General features: G+C 49.0%; 1 protein-coding gene across 3 annotated transcripts; it reads left to right on the top strand.

Annotated features, from left to right (window-relative positions):
* Positions 1 to 513: 513 nt before the first annotated feature.
* vps37a (VPS37A subunit of ESCRT-I) lies at positions 514 to 18,646 on the top strand. 3 transcript variants are annotated; one of them, XM_084454757.1, is made up of 12 exons: positions 514 to 912; positions 1,661 to 1,735; positions 4,963 to 5,080; positions 7,512 to 7,612; positions 8,171 to 8,372; positions 11,212 to 11,282; positions 13,898 to 14,025; positions 14,519 to 14,577; positions 14,793 to 14,861; positions 15,943 to 16,086; positions 17,519 to 17,642; positions 18,313 to 18,646. In XM_084454757.1, exons 1-11 carry the CDS (start codon positions 803 to 805, stop codon positions 17,597 to 17,599), a joined length of 1,158 nt encoding a protein of 385 aa, XP_084310883.1. In that variant the 5' UTR covers positions 514 to 802; the 3' UTR covers positions 17,600 to 17,642; positions 18,313 to 18,646. The 3 variants fall into 3 exon arrangements, with proteins under 3 accessions (XP_084310883.1, XP_084310882.1, XP_084310884.1); XM_084454756.1 differs by having other exon boundaries at positions 8,168 to 8,372; XM_084454758.1 differs by lacking the exons at positions 11,212 to 11,282; positions 13,898 to 14,025; positions 14,519 to 14,577; ... (2 more) ...; positions 17,519 to 17,642; positions 18,313 to 18,646 and adding an exon at positions 8,550 to 9,134 and having other exon boundaries at positions 8,168 to 8,462.
* The last annotated feature ends 655 nt before the right edge of the window (positions 18,647 to 19,301 follow it).

The following is a 19,301-nucleotide window of genomic DNA, read 5'->3' as shown; positions in this document are numbered from 1 at the left end:
GGCCATTGGCCAATCTAAGTGATCTAAGTGGTTTTGCACTTGATTTGTTTGTGTATGTTGTTCTGCAGTTCATCCATACTTGATCTTGATAGATAATGTGGAAAAATAAATACAAACATCAAACTACAATCTTTTGTAGAATGCTTTATCTTTCTATTACATCAAAAGTAGATGTTTGAATACTGCAGGTTTAGAACCTCCTAGTGGACAAACAGTTAATGTCAATTTAAAAGTGCTCAGTGCCAGCTTCTTTATGGCGTAATGCCTAATCCACTGTCAGTAGCCTACATACCATTCGGCCTACCTTTGGAATGAGACTTGCCTTAACATTGAGATGTAATTTATTATATGGTATGCCTGAATAATTTTGAATTTGGAAATAAATCTGAAGTATCACTTGCCTCCGTGAATTCTAACGTATTTTGGACGTATGTTAAAACTGTTTCTGTGTATTTTGTGTACCGCGTCATATGACGTAGTGCACAAACTACTTAGCCACAGTGCCCACGGTCACACACCGGAGACTGTTGTTGTTGTTTGTTAACCGGGGCGGCGCTCGGTAGCTCCTCGCTAAGCCTACCGCGAGTGACAGTGCTCAATCTGGACGAATGTGTCGTTAGCGAGGACGACTTTGTTCTTTTGTAGCAGCTAGCCACATTGCTAACACATGTTTTTTTGACTGGCAATCATTTTTTGTACATCTCGTCTCTCCTTGTTGAGGCTGCACCTTTCGACCCTTTACGACTTCACCGAACCCTTTACGACTTCACTGAACCAGCCTCACGATTCAGTCCAGAAGAGGATGAACTGGCTCTTCCCCCTGTCCAAGGGCTCTGGACCTCTCCCTCCTCTCAGCAGCCTCCAGCAGCAGCGGCAGCGGCAGATCGACTCCCTCAGAACTGCCCACTCCAGGTACATGGCTACTGCTAGCTAGGCTAGGCTAGGCTAGGCTATGCTAGGCTATGCTAGGCTATGCTAGGCTATGCTAGGCTATGCTAGGCTAGGCTATGCTAGGCTAGGCTAGTCAGCTCTGTGCTGTCAACTACTGCTTAGCAATGCTAAACCTCCCGGTAGCTAATCAGCTGTCTGCCATCTAGCTTGCAAGAAAGCTATGAAAATAAGCCAGTTTCAGCTTGTTGAGATTGTTTACTAACACTGTTTTTTTGTTGTTGTTGACATTAGCATCGGCGGCTAGCCTGTTAAGCCAGCTAGCTAGCCAGCCACATCACGTGATCTCCCTGGAGCCCCCGTGGTGACCGTGCAGTGACTGCTCAGATTCAAGTCTTATCCATTGTTTACTAAGAGAGCCTGCCAAGCTAAGGGTCCTGTCTCATCGTAGCTCTTCACAGATCTGTGTGTGAAGAGGACTAAGGTGTTAGATCTGTGTGTGAAGAGGACTAAGGTGTTAGATCTGTGTGTGAAGAGGAATAAGGTGTTAGCTAGCTAGCTAGCCGGCTGTAATAATGGACAATATTAGTAAAGTAAAGTCCTGCCTTTTCTGGGTGAATTTTGATAGTTAGATCTGGCTGTTTTTGCCACCTCTCTCTGAAATAAAACCCATGCTGGCTTACAGGCCTGCACGACGCAATGTGATTTATAAAATAGTGTGTAACGGTATCACACTGTTTTTTTTCCTGAATGTTTGTTCTTTTCTTCTCAGCCTAGCAGAGATCCAGAAGGATGTGGAGTACAGAGTTCCTTTCACAGTCAACAACGCTACGATCAGTGTCAACGTGTGAGTATGCACATAGACACACACACACACACACACACACACACACACACCATGACTGAGAAGGTATGTCCAAACTTTTGACTGGTACTTACATACTGTTTATACACGCCATACACTAGGGCTGGGAGTCCGAACTTCGGGATTCGAATATAATTCGAATATTGACAGAAATACTGGTATTCGAACGAATATTAGGCAGCCCTTAATATTCGAACCTGTAAGTTTTGTAAATGTGTTGGCTAGCAAACGTTGCTTTTGATTCAGATTCAGAGGGTTTTTCACGCCTGGTGAAGTTGCAATCGCGAGCTCATTAGCAAGGCTATTGGACCTGTAGGAGGTGACGTTAGTTAGCACTTAGTTAGCAGAACAATGGCCTCGCCAACGCCCACAATCACGCTGGAGGAGATCGAAATCTATACCCCTAGACTGGGTTGCACCAGTTTGTCTAAACCCAAGCATTTAGTCACGCCTAAACACTGACTAAACTCTTAGTTGCTACTAGTTAGTCGCATATTAGTTGGTATCTTATTTCGGTTGCACCACGGCAATTTAGGCGTTGTCTTAACTAGTAGGCCTAACTACTAACTAGTTACTAAAAAATAGTCGTTGTATGACTGTGGCGGCAGGATCCAAATAGCCAATCGGTAAGCAAGTCAAAATGTAAACAAGGAGGTTGATCGCCCTGACCCAGCCCTTACCAAGGAGCTTGGGCCGTGTCCCAATGTCCATATTACATACTATAAAGAACATACTGCAACTCGCCTACTACATACGATTTAGTACATACCTGTACTACTCCACGAAAACATGTTTAGTATGCGAGATAAATGTAGCATGCTTCACGAGTCATCCAGTGAAAGCGACGGGCTCCGGCTCGCATATGCGATTCATGTTAAACTTACAACAATATTGAGCTAGCCAGGCATTTGAGTTGGTCATCCAACAGGCTTGATCCTCACCTTTCTGTATAATCCCAACTGTGAAATGGATGTGATAATAGTCCACAAAATATTCTTCCTTTGCCTCGTTTAGCACCAGCTGCAACACTCTTCTCCAAATTCATTATCTCCGTTAGCAAGGCTAACGTTGCACTCGGTAGCTTGTGCTTATTATTATTATTGGAGTTGGTGCTTGTGCAGTGGAGGGGTTCTTTTGGGGGAGTTAGCCGTTGGATTGTTATGCTTAAATTATCCTAGCCAGCTAGTTCCCAAGCTTGTTTGATAACCTTTGATTCAGACATACCGTAGGCTGCCTGGTACAGTCCACTGACCAGTTGCTGGTTAACTATGAGAGGCAGGATCCCAGCCGACCGTTGCTTCCCCCCAACCCGCAACGGAGGGTTATCAACTGGGCTGGGACTCCCCCTCTCATCGCTAACCAGCAACTGAGACCATTGAGCTAAAGGTGGTTAGCTAGCTCGATCGTGAAATTACTCAAACTTATTAAATATGACACCAATAAGCACACCGGTGCCAATAGTTAGCTTAATCTTGATATAACTAAGACATCTGCTAAAAAAAATAATTTTTCCACCGACAGATTTAGCTACAATGTTTCAGCCCACCTCCGTCCTAATGCTTCTGAAAACATCATTGCTGATCGATATTGCCTATGATACAATGCCCACTAGTGGACAGAATGTGCACAACTTTATTTTAATACCTAGGTAGGTCTTTCTGTAAGAATTTAATGGTAAAAATATTATTAATAATAATTCGAATATATTCGAATATTATTATTAATAAATAAACGAACTTCGAATATGATTTTGGGGCAAAAGTCCCAGCCCTACCATACACACACTCTCTCACATACACACAATCACTCACACACAGACACACGTACATACACACACACACACACACACACACACACTCTCACAGATAGCCGGTTTCACCCAGCTTGTGAGTATCTCCTGTGTGTCCCCCCCTCCCCCAGAGTCTATTGATGTCCAGGCTGCGGGTCACTGTGTTTACAGATCCTCTCCCAGGTCTGCAGTCTCTCCTGTAAACATGAACACGTCCCACGTTCCTGCTCATCGTCTGGCGTGACCACACTAACACAGGCGCGCAGTAGCAGTGGAGCTTTCTTGGGAAACATGGTAGTGCTATCACCCCAGTAGTCTGACTCAACGGATGTAGGTTTTGAGGATAAGGCTCGTCATTCGTTTATTACTGCCCAACTAGTGGCGACGGATTATGTTGTCCGCCCAATCAGATTCAATCCAGACTACGTGAAACAACAACTACCTAGCAACTGCTCTGCCAAAGACAATTGTGATTGGTTTAAAGAAATACAGTCCCCCTATTGGCTTTTGAGGTCTTTTCTTCTGTTGCTCTGCGTTGTGTAATTTGTTTTAATAAGCCTTGATAAGAGTTGCAGCACCGTCTAATTATGAACCACGATGTTAATAGGGGAGCAGCGAATCTGTCCGGCCGAGTTGCCTACCGTTTCCAAATCAAAGTCTCAAGGTTTGGTTGAGGCGTTAAATAGTTCTCTCTCGGCCCACCCCCCACGCCTAGGCCTGCCCGTTAGGGCCTAGTGAAGCTAGATTGGTGGAGGAGTGACCATACAGATGTGTCGCCTGTCACCCTAACATGATGTCTTAATCACCATTGGTTGTCAGTCTGGGTTGTGTCTGTTGATGGTGTCCCATAGAGATGTGCCATTGATACCCCAGAGGAGAGGCCCCCCCTGTGGCCTAAGTGTGACCTCTTGACACCCACTACCCCGAACGGCCACAGCAGCACTCTTGTGTATCTTGTGCAGGCCTATCAGCTTAAAACTGAGCGTTCTGTCACTCTTTAATCCACTCACCCTCTGTCCTCTGTACCCCACTCTCCTCCCTCCCTCTCCTCCCTCCCTCTCCTCCCCTCCTGTACCCCTCCTCCCTCCCTCTCCTCCCCTCCTGTACCCCCCCCTCTTCTCCCCTCCTCTACCCCCACTCCTCTTCTCCTCCCCTCCTGTACCCCGCCCCTCTTCTCCTCCCCTCCTCTACCCCCTCCCTCCCTCTTCTCCTCCTCTCCTCTACCCCCCTCCCTCTTCTCCTCCTCTACCCCCCCCTCCCTCTTCTCCTCCTCTACCCCTCCCTCTTCTCCTCCTCTCCTTCCCCCCCCTCTTCTCCTCCTCTCCTTCCCCCCCCCCTCTTCTCCTCCTCTACCCCCCCCTCCCTCTTCTCCTCCTCTACCCCCTCCCTCCCTCTTCTCCTCCCTCCTCTACCCCCCCAGTCTGCTGCCCCCCCAGTTCCCCCAGGAGAAGCCCGTGGTCAGCGTCTACCCCCCAGTAGGTCACCACCTGGTGGACAGTAACAATGGCACCATGGTGACCAGCCCTCTCATCACCAACGTGAGTCCTTTCATTCATTCAGTTATTTATTTATTCATTCATTCATTCATTCATGCATGCAACCCACAGACAGGAATCGAACGGCTGTATTAAACTCTACCAGCCTGTGTGTGTGTGTGTGTGTGTGTGTGTGTAGGTGCGGTGTTCCCTACTAGCTAGGCTACAATTCCAGTTAGGCCCTTCGTCTCAGGTTCATGTTTTGAGATACTGCTGGTCTCCTTTAGTAGAGAAAAAGAACCCTCATTTACTAAGAACATCATAGGACAGAAAACTGGACATACGGTCATTTCCACGGCAACTTGGGCGTTTCTCAATTTGGACGTGAGCGGAGACTGCGACCAAATGTAGGCTACCCTATGGTAAAATATTCAGATTCTAAAATATTCTATTTTTTTTAAAGGCTGACTGTCATATCCCTAACATAAATGGGTTGTTATTAATTAACGGGGTAAACAGGTATTTGGTGTTAGAGTAATTTCGCTTTCATTTTGAGATTGATGGATGCAGCCTTACAAGTCTTAAATTGAAAGCGAAATTAATCTTACACCAATCAATCACGCCATGGCTGCTGGTCACGTAGGCCTAATTACAAGCAATCCAAATTGCCAAATGAAAAGTAATGGGTAGGCTTATTCAGTCACTTTCGCTTTGATAGTCATCAACGCTCTTATATTACCCTGACCTACCGTAGACTTGTCTCTAACCCTGACCTACCTACCGTAGACTAGTCTCGAACCCTGACCTACCTACCGTAGACTAGTCTCTAACCCTGACCTACCTACCGTAGGCTAGTCTCTAACCCTGACCTACCTACCGTAGACTAGTCTTTAACCCTGACCTACCTACCGTAGACTAGTCTTTAACCCTGACCTACCTACCGTAGACTTGTCTCTAACCCTGACCTACCTACCGTAGGCTAGTCTCTAACCCTGACCTACCTACCGTAGACTAGTCTCTAACCCTGACCTACCTACCGTAGGCTAGTCTCTAACCCTGACCTACCTACCGTAGACTTGTCTCTAACCCTGACCTACCTACCGTAGGCTAGTCTCTAACCCTGACCTACCTACCGTAGACTAGTCTCTAACCCTGACCTACCTACCGTAGACTAGTCTCTAACCCTGACCTACCTACCGTAGACTAGTCTCTAACCCTGACCTACCTACCGTAGGCTAGTCTCTAACCCTGACCTACCTACCGTAGGCTAGTCTCTAACCCTGACCTACCTCCCGTAGGCTAGTCTCTAACCCTGACCTACCTACCGTAGACTAGTCTCTAACCCTGACCTACCTACCGTAGGCTAGTCTCTAACCCTGACCTACCTCCCGTAGGCTAGTCTCTAACCCTGACCTACCTACCGTAGACTAGTCTTTAACCCTGACCTACCTACCGTAGACTAGTCTCTAACCCTGACCTACCTACCGTAGACTAGTCTCTAACCCTGACCTACCTACCGTAGGCTAGTCTCTAACCCTGACCTACCTCCCGTAGGCTAGTCTCTAACCCTGACCTACCTACCGTAGACTAGTCTTTAACCCTGACCTACCTACCGTAGACTAGTCTCTAACCCTGACCTACCTACCGTAGACTAGTCTCTAACCCTGACCTACCTACCGTAGACTAGTCTCTAACCCTGACCTACCTACCGTAGGCTAGTCTCTAACCCTGACCTACCTACCGTAGACTAGTCTCTAACCCTGACCTACCTACCGTAGACTAGTCTCTAACCCTGACCTACCTACCGTAGACTAGTCTCTGACCCTGACCTACCGTAGGATAGTCTCTAACCCTGACCTACCTACCGTAGGCTAGTCTCTAACCCTGACCTACCTACCGTAGACTAGTCTCTAACCCTGACCTACCTACCGTAGACTAGTCTCTAACCCTGACCTACCTACCGTAGACTAGTCTCTAACCCTGACCTACCGTAGACTAGTCTCTAACCCTGACCTACCGTAGGCTAGTCTCTAACCCTCACCTACCGTAGGCTAGTCTCTAACCCTGACCTACCTACCGTAGACTAGTCTCTAACCCTGACCTACCTACCGTAGACTAGTCTCTAACCCTGACCTACCGTAGGCTAGTCTCTAACCCTGACCTACCTACCGTAGGCTAGTCTCTAACCCTGACCTACCTACCGTAGACTAGTCTCTAACCCTGACCTACCTACCGTAGACTAGTCTCTAACCCTGACCTACCGTAGGCTAGTCTCTAAGTGTTCATCGCTAGCTATGGCGTTCATCATAGCGCTACGATGCCTCTGGGAAACTCAGCCCAGGTCACCAGGTTAACAATCAGTTCAACGTTAGGTCATCAGTAAAGTACAGAGTGAAACGCAAAGCTCTGCTCCTCCTGTATGTGTCTTAAGGCTCACTGTGTGCGTGTGTGTGTGTGTGTGTGTTTGTGTGTGTGTGTGTGTGTGCGTGTGTAGTTTGGCATGCACTCAGACCTGGGGAAGGTGATTCAGAGTCTGCTGGATGAGTTCTGGAAGAGTCCGCCTGCCCTGATGTCTGGGTCCTCCGGCTTCCCCTAGTGAGTTCCTGTCGCTGTCATGTGACCTCCCACACTCCTGTCATGTGACCTCCCACACTCCTGTCATGTGACCTCCCACACTCCTGTCATGTGACCTCCCACACCTGTCATGGGGTCATGTTTTCAGGGGAAATTCACTGATTGCAACATAGCGATTTCTAGATTTGAGAAGAGCCTAAATTCAGAAGGACAAAGGACAGTATTTTGACTGTGTCCTCTCCCTCCCTGTCTGGTTACCTTCCTTCCTTCCCCATCCTCCCTCTCCATCCTCTCTCCTTCCTCCCTCATCCTCTCTCCATCCTCCCTCATCCTCTCCCTCATCCTCCCTCTCCCTCCTCCCTCATCCTCTCTCATCCTCTCCCTCATCCTCCCTCTCCATCCTCCATCCTCTCTCTCCCTCATCCTCTCTCCATCCTCCCTCATCCTCTCTCTCCATCCTCCTTCACCCTCTCTCCCCCCCCTCCCTCATCCTCCCTCTCCCTCCTCCCTCATCCTCCCTCATCCTCTCTCCCCCCTCCCTCATCCTCCCTCTCCCTCCTCTCTCCCCCCTCTCAGCAGCATGTACAAGCCGTCGGGCTGTCTGCCCTCCTACCCCTCTCAGGGCTTCCACTACGGCCCCCGCCCCCCCATGGGTCCTGCCCCCGCCCCCCAGCCCCAGCCCGGGGTAGGAGAACCCCCACACTGCCCCCCCAGGGCTGCTGCCCCCGCCTACGGCCTCATCACTGACCTGCCCCTGCCAGTACCCACCACAGACTCCCAGGTAAACAACAACAACAACACTGATAAACTACTAGCAGATTCCCAGGTAAACAACAACAACAACACAGACAACCTACTAGCAGACTCCCAGGTCAACAACAACAACACTGATAAACTACTAGCAGACTCCCAGGTAAACAACAACAACAACACTGATAAACTACTAGCAGACTCCCAGGTTAACAACAACAACAACACAGACAACCTACTAGCAGACTCCCAGGTCAACAACAACAACAACACCGACAACCTACTAGCAGACTCCCAGGTCAACAACAACAACAACACAGACAACCTACTAGCAGACTCCCAGGTCAACAACAACAACAACACAGATAACTTACTAGCAGACTCCCAGGTAAACAACAACAACAACACAGATAACCTACTAGCAGACTCCCAGGTCAACAACAACAACACAGATAACCTACTAGCAGACTCCCAGGTCAACAACAACAACCCTGATAACCTACTAGCAGACTCCCAGGTAAACAACAACAACAACCCTGATAACCTACTAGCAGCCTTCCAGGTTTGATAGCATTTATTGTCCATTGGCTTGGAAATTCTTCCTGTGATGCCAGCTGTCCATGAAACACCAACTGAGACATTCAGCTGGGAGCCTGTAACAGACATTCAGCTGGGAGCCTGTAACAGACATTCAGCTGGGAGCCTGTAACAGACAAACAGCTGGGAGCCTGTAACAGACAAACAGCTGGGAGCCTGTAACAGACAAACAGCTGGGAGCCTGTAACAGACATTCAGCTGGGAGCCTGTAACAGACAAACAGCTGGGAGCCTGTAACAGACATTCAGCTGGGAGCCTGTAACAGACAAACAGCTGGGAGCCTGTAACAGACATATGTATGTTAGATGGTGTTGCGGGGGTATGTATATGAGATGGTGTTGGGGGGTGTGTTAGATGGTGTTGGGGGGTGATTTAGATGGTGTTGGGGGGTATGTATATGAGATGGTGTTGGGGTGTGTGCAGGGCTGAAAATTAACACCTGCCACTGGCGAAATGCAGGTAAAATTTCCAATTGGCGACTAGATTTCGGAAGGCTATCTGAAAAAAATGTATACTTGTCCGGTAGAGTTTTTCATCTACAGTCTAATCTAAAGTGAATTTTCACCCCTGGGTGTGTGTGTGTGAGATGGTGTTGGGGGGGTATGTTAGATGGTGTTGGGGGTGTGTGTGTGAGATGGTGTTGGGGGTGTGTGTGAGATGGTGTTGGGGGTGTGTGTGTGAGATGGTGTTGGGGGTGTGTGTGAGATGGTGTTGGGGGTGTGTGTGTGTGAGATGGTGTTGGGGGTGTGTGTGTGTGTGAGATGGTGTTGGGGGTGTGTGTGTGTGTGTGTGAGATGGTGTTGGGTGTGTGTGTGTGTGTGTGTGTGTGAGATGGGGTTGGGGGTGTGTGTGTGAGATGGTGTTGGGGGTGTGTATGTGTGAGATGTTGTTGGGGGTGTGTGTGTGTGAGATGGTGTTGGTGTGTGTGTGTGTGTGTGAGATGGTGTTGGGTGTGTGTGTGTGTGTGTGTGTGAGATGGGGTTGGGGGTGTGTGTGTGTGAGATGGTGTTGGGGGTGTGTGTGTGTGTGTGTGAGATGGGGTTGGGTGTGTGTGTGTGTGTGTGTGTGAGAGATGTTGTTGGGGGTGTGTGTGTGTGAGATGGTGTTGGGGGTGTGTGTGTGTGTGTGTGAGATGGGGTTGGGTGTGTGTGTGTGTGTGTGTGTGAGAGATGTTGTTGGGGGTGTGTGTGTGTGAGATGGTGTTGGGGGTGTGTGTGTGTGTGTGTGAGATGGTGTTGGGTGTGTGTGTGTGTGTGTGTGTGTGTGAGATGGGGTTGGGGGTGTGTGTGTGTGTGTGTGAGATGGTGTTGGGTGTGTGTGTGTGTGTGTGTGTGTGTGAGATGGGGTTGGGGGTGTGTGTGTGAGATGGTGTTGGGGGTGTGTATGTGTGAGATGTTGTTGGGGGTGTGTGTGTGTGAGATGGTGTTGGTGTGTGTGTGTGTGTGTGAGATGGTGTTGGGGGTGTGTGTGTGTGTGTGTGAGATGGGGTTGGGGGTGTGTGTGTGTGAGATGGTGTTGAGTGTGTGTGTGTGTGTGTGTGTGAGATGGGGTTGGGGGTGTGTGTGTGTGAGATGGTGTTGGGGGTGTGTGTGTGTGTGTGTGAGATGGGGTTGGGGGTGTGTGTGTGAGATGGGGTTGGGGGTGTGTGTGTGTGTGTGTGTGAGATGGGGTTGGGGGTGTGTGTGTGTGTGTGTGAGATGGGGTTGGGGGTGTGTGTGTGAGATGGGGTTGGGGGTGTGTGTGTGTGTGTGTGTGTGTGTGTGTGTGAGATGGGGTTGGGGGTGTGTGTGTGTGTGTGTGTGTGTGTGAGATGAGGTTGGGGGTGTGTGTGTGAGATGGGGTTGGGGGTGTGTGTGTGTGTGTGTGTGAGATGGGGTTGGGGGTGTGTGTGTGAGATGGGGTTGGGGGTGTGTGTGTGTGTGTGTGTGAGATGGGGTTGGGGGTGTGTGTGTGAGATGGGGTTGGGGGTGTGTGTGTGAGATGGGGTTGGGGGTGTGTGTGTGTGTGTGTGTGAGATGGGGTTGGGGGTGTGTGTGTGTGAGATGGGGTTGGGGGTGTGTGTGTGTGTGTGTGTGAGATGGGGTTGGGGGTGTGTGTGTGTGAGATGGGGTTGGGGGTGTGTGTGTGTGTGTGTGTGAGATGGGGTTGGGGGTGTGTGTGTGTGAGATGGGGTTGGGTGTGTGTGTGTGTGTGAGATGGGGTTGGGGGTGTGTGTGTGTGTGTGTGAGATGGCCCTCTGTCTCGGTGTGATGAATTGTCTCCCTGTCCTGTAGAGTGGGATGAACGGCCACATGTACAAGATGCCCGAGATTCCAGAATCATTTCCCGAGCTCTCAGACATGAGGTACGCAAACCTCAACACTCCCTACCTCAACACTCCCTACCTCGACACTCCCTACCTCAACACTCCCTACCTCGACACTCCCTACCTCGACACTCCCTACCCAGACACTCCCTACCCAGACACTCCCTACCCAGACACTCCCTACCTCGACACTCCCTACCCAGACACTCCCTACCTCAACACTCCCTACCTCAACACTCCCTACCCAGACACTCCCTACCCAGACACTCCCTACCCAGACACTCCCTACCCAGACACTCCCTACCTCGACACTCCCTACCCAGACACTCCCTACCTCAACACTCCCTACCCAGACACTCCCTACCTCAACACTCCCTACCTCAACACTCCCTACCTCAACACTCCCTACCCAGACACTCCCTACCCAGACACTCCCTACCCAGACACTCCCTACCCAGACACTCCCTACCCAGACACTCCCTACCCAGACACTCCCTACCTCGACACTCCCTACCCAGACACTCCCTACCTCAACACTCCCTACCCAGACACTCCCTACCTCAACACTCCCTACCTCAACACTCCCTACCCAGACACTCCCTACCCAGACACTCCCTACCCAGACACTCCCTACCCAGACACTCCCTACCTCGACACTCCCTACCCAGACACTCCCTACCTCAACACTCCCTACCCAGACACTCCCTACCTCAACACTCCCTACCTCAACACTCCCTACCTCAACACTCCCTACCCAGACACTCCCTACCCAGACACTCCCTACCCAGACACTCCCTACCCAGACACTCCCTACCCAGACACTCCCTACCCAGACACTCCCTACCTCGACACTCCCTACCCAGACACTCCCTACCTCAACACTCCCTACCTCAACACTCCCTACCTCAACACTCCCTACCTCAACACTCCCTACCTCAACACTCCCTACCTCAACACTCCCTACCTCAACACTCCCTACCCAGACACTCCCTACCCAGACACTCCCTACCTCAACACTCCCTACCTCAACACTCCCTACCTCAACACTCCCTACCTCAACACTCCCTACCCAGACACTCCCTACCTCAACACTCCCTACCCAGACACTCCCTACCTCAACACTCCCTACCTCAACACTCCCTACCCAGACACTCCCTACCTCAACACTCCCTACCCAGACACTCCCTACCTCAACACTCCCTACCTCAACACTCCCTACCTCAACACTCCCTACCTCAACACTCCCTACCTCAACACTCCCTACCGTAACACTCCCTACCGTAACACTCCCTACCTCAACACTCCCTACCCAGACACTCCCTACCTCAACACTCCCTACCCAGACACTCCCTACCTCAACACTCCCTACCTCAACACTCCCTACCTCAACACTCCCTACCTCAACACTCCCTACCTCAACACTCCCTACCTCAACACTCCCTACCTCAACACTCCCTACCTCAACACTCCCTACCTCAACACTCCCTACCGTAACACTCCCTACCTCGACACTCCCTACCCAGACACTCCCTACCTCAACACTCCCTACCCAGACACTCCCTACCTCGACACTACCTACCTCGACACTCCCTACCTCAACACTCCCTACCCAGACACTCCCTACCTCAACACTCCCTACCTCAACACTCTCTACCTCAACACTCCCTACCCAGACACTCCCTACCTCAACACTCCCTACCCAGACACTCCCTACCTCAACACTCCCTACCTCAACACTCCCTACCCAGACACTCCCTACCGTAACACTCCCTACCTCAACACTCCCTACCTCAACACTCCCTACCTCAACACTCCCTACCTCAACACTCCCTACCTCGACACTCCCTACCCAGACACTCCCTACCGTAACACTCCCTACCTCAACACTCCCTACCTCAACACTCCCTACCTCAACACTCCCTACCTCAACACTCCCTACCCAGACACTCCCTACCTCAACACTCCCTACCCAGACACTCCCTACCGTAACACTCCCTACCCAGACACTCCCTACCTCGACACTCCCTACCTCAACACTCCCTACCTCAACACTCCCTACCTCAACACTCCCTACCTCGACACTCCCTACCCAGACACTCCCTACCTCGACACTCCCTACCTCGACACTCCCTACCTCAACACTCCCTACCTCAACACTCCCTACCCAGACACTCCCTACCTCAACACTCCCTACCTCAACACTCCCTACCTCAACACTCCCTACCGTAACACTCCCTACCTCAACACTCCCTACCTCGACACTCCCTACCCAGACACTCCCTACCTCGACACTCCCTACCTCAACACTCCCTACCTCAACACTCCCTACCTCAACACTCCCTACCTCAACACTCCCTACCGTAACACTCCCTACCTCAACACTCCCTACCTCAACACTCCCTACCCAGACACTCCCTACCTCAACACTCCCTACCCAGACACTCCCTACCCAGACACTCCCTACCTCAACACTCCCTACCTCAACACTCCCTACCTCAACACACGTGGTTTTAACTCAGCCTCTGAAATCACCCCCTCCCTTGTCCTGGGTTCTGATATTTGCTTGTGTGTGTTCGTGTGTGTGTGTGTGTGTGTGTGTGTGTGTGTGTGTGTGTGTGTGTGTGTGTGTGTGTGTGTGTGTGTGTGTTCTCCAGTGTGTCCCAGCTGAAGGAGGTGAGCGAGCGGGAGGATGTGTTGCTGGAGCTGTTTGTCTGTCTACCGCAGCTCAAACAGATCACGGCCGACAAGGACGAGCTGGTCAACAGCATCGTAGACATGGCCAGTGAGTACGGCACTTCCTGTCGGCGATGACATCACTTCCTGTCGGCGTTACCCTAACCACTATCATAGTAGTATAGTCGGTACAGCACAGTGGCTTTATACAGGCTGGAAAACAAACACGCATGATGCCCTGTGCCACAGCTCTTTGTTTGTGTTTGTGTTTGTTTGTTTACGCTAAAAACACAACAGCTAGTACACAATACTTGAGCCACTAGCACGACAAAATTAACATTACACATCACATAAACATCACTACATACAAACATCACTTAACATTGTTAAAGCTTAGCTATGCAGTACTGTATAGTGGTTACAAGTATGCAGTGTTTTAATGGCTTTCCTGTCAGTTCAGTGAAGGGTTATATATTCAGGGTATGGTGCCCTATTATAGGCCATGAAACACAGTGTGTCAAACTGCCTGTGTTGATGTTGTTTGTGTTGATGTTGTTTGTGTTGATGTTGTTGTTGTTGTTTTTGTCTGTCTGCTCCTTAAGAGATGAACCTTCATCTGGAGCCCCAGCTGGAAGGGAAGAGGCAGGAGATACTCTACAAGGTCTGGAGGAAACCAATACATTAACAAATACTAAGAAATACATTAACAAATAATCTACAAGGTCTGGAGGAGGTGCTCCATAGAATAATAATAATAATAATAAATACTTGACTAATTATGTTTAATACATTCATAAATATGTTAATAAATATGAATATGGGATATTGTTCTTGCTACTGGCTATTCTGAGTATTAAACCTTGTTGTTGTTGACAGTACGAACAGCTGACCCAGATGAAGTCAGCCTTTGAGACAAAGATGCAGAGACAGCACGAGCTCAGTGAGGTAAGGAGCTACACACTCTCCTCCTCCTCTCTCTGTCTCTCCTCTCTCTCCTCCTCTCTCTCTGTCTCCTCTCTCTGTCTCTCCTCTCTCTCTCTCTCCCTCCTCTCTCTCTCTCCTCTCTCTCGCTCTCTCCTCCTCTCTCTCTCCCTCCTCTCTCTCTCTCCTCCTCTCTCGCTCTCTCCTCCTCTCTCTCTCTCTCTCTCTCCTCTCTCTGTCTCTCCTCCTCTTTCCATCTCTCCTCTAGGGATGTAATGATAACCCGTGGTAAATTTCCATTACATTTATCATGATAAAATGATCACTAAAACCGTGTTTGATTTCCGCACCTTGAAAAACTCACTTGTAAATACTTCAACTGTCTCCGTTATCTTAGTGTTAATGCAAACAGAAAGTGCTGCTCATTTGATTTGTGGTTTTCAATATCAAACTCAGAGAAGGGATTTCAGTGTATCAGTAGTTTTTGAAAATGTTCAGCGCATCTTATAATAATAATAATACTCATAACCGTGATCGTATTTGCTCACTATAATCGTGATATGACATTTTCATACCGTCACATCTCTACTCTCCTTTCTCCTCCTCTATCCTCTCTCCTCCTCTCTCCTCTCTCTCTCCTCTCTCTGTGTCTCCTGCTCTCTCTCTCCTCTTCTCTCTCTCTCCTCTTCTCTCTCCTTTCTCTCTCTCTCTCCTCCTCTCTTTCTCTCCTCTTTCTCTCCTCTCTGTCTATCCTCCTCTGTCTCTCCTCTTCTCTCTCTTTCTCTCCTCTGTCTCTCCTCTCTGTCTCTCCTCTTCTCTCTCTCTCTCTCTGTCTCTCCTCCTCTCTCTGTCTATCCTCTTCTCTCTCTCTCTCTCTCCTCCTCCTCTATCTCCTCCAGTCATAAAGACATGTCTCTCTCCTCTCTCCCAGTCATAAAGGGGTCTCTCCCAGTCTTAAAGGGGTCTCTCCCAGTCATAAAGGGGTCTCTCCCAGTCATAAAGGGGTCTCTCCCAGTCATAAAGGGGTCTCTCCCAGTCATAAAGGGGTCTCTCCCAGTCATAAAGGCGTGTCTCTCCCAGTCATGAAGGCGCGTCTCTCCTGCAGGGTTGCAGTCTCAGTGCCCTGCAGGCCCGTGTGAAGGTAGCGGCCCACCAGGCCGAGGAGGAGTCGGAGGAGACGGCCGAGGGCTTCCTGGAGGGACGGAGGGAGATAGACGACTTCCTGTCCAGCTTCATGGAGAAGAGGACGGTAGGAGGGGAGGGGTCTGTGTGTGTGAGAGAGAGAGAGAGAGAGAGAGAGAGAGAGAGGGAGAGAGAGTCAGACATCTTGAATGGCTGTTATGCTTACAAAGGATTGTAGAGGAGTTGATGGTAAAACCCATATCTCGCCATTTTCCAACCTCAGTGAGAACGAACAAAACATTCCTGTGTTGATCCCATCATGTTCCATCTCTGCAGTAACCCAGACACTTTTACACATCAGTCTGCTGATACACCAGGTGTTGTTGTTGTTGTTGTTGTTGTTGTTGTTAATGAAGCGTCTAAAGAGGTGTTTGTTCTGGAGGTAGCCTGCACATTTAACCCTAGCCTAGAGGAATCCTTCATGACCAGGGTCATTACGTACCAACCTCTCCTGAATACCGTCAGAGCTAGGGTAGGGATGCAGACTTCCTGTGTTCATATTTGACAGCCTAGGACAAACACACAGGTTGGTCGTAATGGTTCCGGTGACTGGGGATGCCCAGAAAGAGGGCTAAACGCCTCGCTAAGTCCTGTATGACCCCAATATAAGACCACCCTGATCATAAGAACAACCCCCTTTTTTCTAGAGTCATTTTTTGAAAAATAGTTTCTGTAAAGAAATATGTTTTATTGGAAATAATGATAATAAAAACACATTGAATAAGGTAGGCTGTTATTCTCTTTTATGAAAATATAGTCTATTTGGTAGGCTATTTCTAATAGCAAGTACCAGTAGGCTGTCCATCTCACAGTGGAAAAACAGCCATGTGGTCTATCTGACGCAGGCCTAATGCACCGAACCAGGAAGTCCCGGTTGACTCGAATGTGAAAACGTACCCCCCAGAAATGCCACTTCAAGAACCGAAATGGTGAAAATAACAGGCAGGAATAAACCATCCCAATGACAAACTCACGATTACCAGACTTGTTTTTCACTGCCGTACTTTTCACGTTTGAAAATACATGGGAGGTAACAAGCTTACGGCCGACTGGTGCTCTAACTAGTTGTGAGCAATGTTGGCTGGCTTCAGTCAGGAGGGGAACAGGCTATTTGGCGCCACCTGTTGTTCACCATGTATAATAACATGTCAAAGTCTAGACCCCGAATATAAGACGAGCCCATTTTTCCAGACGTTTTTCCAGGGGGAACCCTATCTCTCAGTATATTCAGGTCAATACGGTCCTGCTCTGTCCCTGCAGTCATTGGCAGCCGTCATGCATGGTGGACACACAGCTATCTGTACCCTTGAAAGATGTGTGACAAGATAACCTACTGTGAACAAGAAACCTACTGTGAACAAGAAACCTACTGTGTGTGTGTGTGTGTGTGTATGTATGTATGTGTGTGTGTGTGTGTGTGTGTGTGTGTGTGTGTGTGTGTGTGTGTGTGTGTGTGTGCGTGTGCGTGCGCGCGTGTGTGTGTGTTCTCTGCTCCACAGCTCTGTCACAGCAGAAGGGCCAAAGAGGAGAAGCTTCAGCAGTCCATCAACACACACGGGCAGTTCCCTAGCAACCACTAGGCCACGCCCCAGACCCCGCCCCCTCACTAACGGTTCTATAAAGGTAAACACACTTTGTAAAAAAAAAAAAAAAAAAAAAAAAAAATGATTTCATTAAAAAAAATTAAATCAGTTTTTCAGTTATGCAATGTCATGATTAAATCAATATCTGGTGCCCTGGACTCCCACCCCATACTACGCACACGCAGCGCATGCCTTGTGGTGCAACACGATTTTACCCTATCAGTGATTTTATAGAAAACTGTATACAAACTGATGCTTGTTTGTGATCAGTTTTAAATCAGTGAATTAATTTACTCAAGAAAAAGGGCAGTGATTAAATTAATACAACATTTGATGAGGAAATAGCCTTTACCATGTTGTAGGCACTGCAAAACGATTTAAGATTTCTAAACCTGTCAGCTCATATGGATGAGGATGTCTGAGGACCTGATCAGGGGGGGGTCTCCCTCAGCTAATATGGATGAGGATGTCTGAGGACCTGATCAGGGGGGGGTCAGCTCATATGGATGAGGATGTCTGAGGACCTCATCAGGGGGGGTCTCCCTCAGCGTTCTGGACTGTTGGGCACAGAGACACTGCACGGTACTGAGCAGACACAGATGTTCATATTATTAAGGCATCTTTCTCTCCCTCCCTCCTTCCTCTCTCCCTCTCCTCTCCCTCCCTTCTCTCTCCTCCTCTCCACCTCTCCTCTCTCCCTCTCCTCCCAGGTGTGGAGGTACAGAACCAGCAGTCTGCCCCTCAGAGAGGAAAACACACAGTGTTCCAGATAGACACTGAGAAACTGACCAGTAACCAGAACCAGACGACGCATTTCACTAGACCGTTTCCTATGATGATGATGACGATGATGTTTTTGGATTCATGTTTACTTGAACTTGGATGAGGTGTATTATTCAATGCTGCCCAATATTACACACACACACACACACCCCGACTCGACAGATACTGTATTTAACTAATGTTGATAATAGGCTTTGTAATAATTAAAGACACACACCTTGTATTATATGTTATTTAATTTGTTTAGCTAAATAAACCTGTTTAGAATACACCGGCTGTTGCTGTGATCTGTCACTGTCCTGATTGTGGTGTGCCTGGGATTTGAACCCATGTTGTAGATATGAAACGAGATCACATAAATCGGCTACACACGCAGCAGCGCTAGCGTACGTATACTGTAGGCCTACTATACGTTAACGCTATACAATCCATACTGTTTGTCACAGAAAATCACCGATAGGCTACACCATGGGTATTGTATAGCACTATACTGTTTATTGTAGCCTACGTTACGTTCTGTGTTGAAGTTTTGTCGTTCTGTCTGGTTGTGTCTTTCACGTGCCGCTCGTGACTGGCCTCCCGGCTATGTGGGGCACGTTGCTCAAATCCTGCAAATGCAGATGCTTTCTGGTCTGGTCTTCTATGTAAATGTGCATTTATGTTTTGTTCTGATGCGGGGCAAATCTGGATAGGGGAGCTCCCCTGGTAGCTCAGTAGGTAAGAATGCAGCTTAGTGCAAGTGCTGCCCTTCCAGCATGGGTTCAAATCCCCTTCTCTCAATATTGACTTCATATCATTATATATCATACATATTGAGAAATACTCAAGACTGCAGCAGATTTTGAGGTGTGGGCCGCAGTTTCACATGCCATGATCTTTAGAAACGTCTTTCGAAACGAAATAGCTTCCTCACTTG

The sequence above is a fragment of the Borostomias antarcticus genome (genome assembly GCF_949987555.1).
Source record: "Borostomias antarcticus genome assembly, chromosome: 20".
NCBI classification, from domain to species: domain Eukaryota; kingdom Metazoa; phylum Chordata; class Actinopteri; order Stomiiformes; family Stomiidae; genus Borostomias; species Borostomias antarcticus.
The sequence above is the reverse complement of the archived record's forward strand: the minus strand, read 5'-3'. Positions and strand labels throughout refer to the sequence as shown.

Excerpts from the sequence above, each read along its gene's own strand:
- vps37a (XM_084454756.1), top strand. The coding sequence starts at position 803 with ATGAACTGGCTCTTCCCCCTGTCCAAGGGCTCTGGACCTCTCCCTCCT. Across the intron at positions 7,613-8,167 it reads GGGTCCTCCGGCTTCCCCTA|CAGCATGTACAAGCCGTCGG; the intron begins GTGAGTTCCTGT and ends CCCCCCTCTCAG. Across the intron at positions 11,283-13,897 it reads CCCGAGCTCTCAGACATGAG|TGTGTCCCAGCTGAAGGAGG; the intron begins GTACGCAAACCT and ends TGTGTTCTCCAG.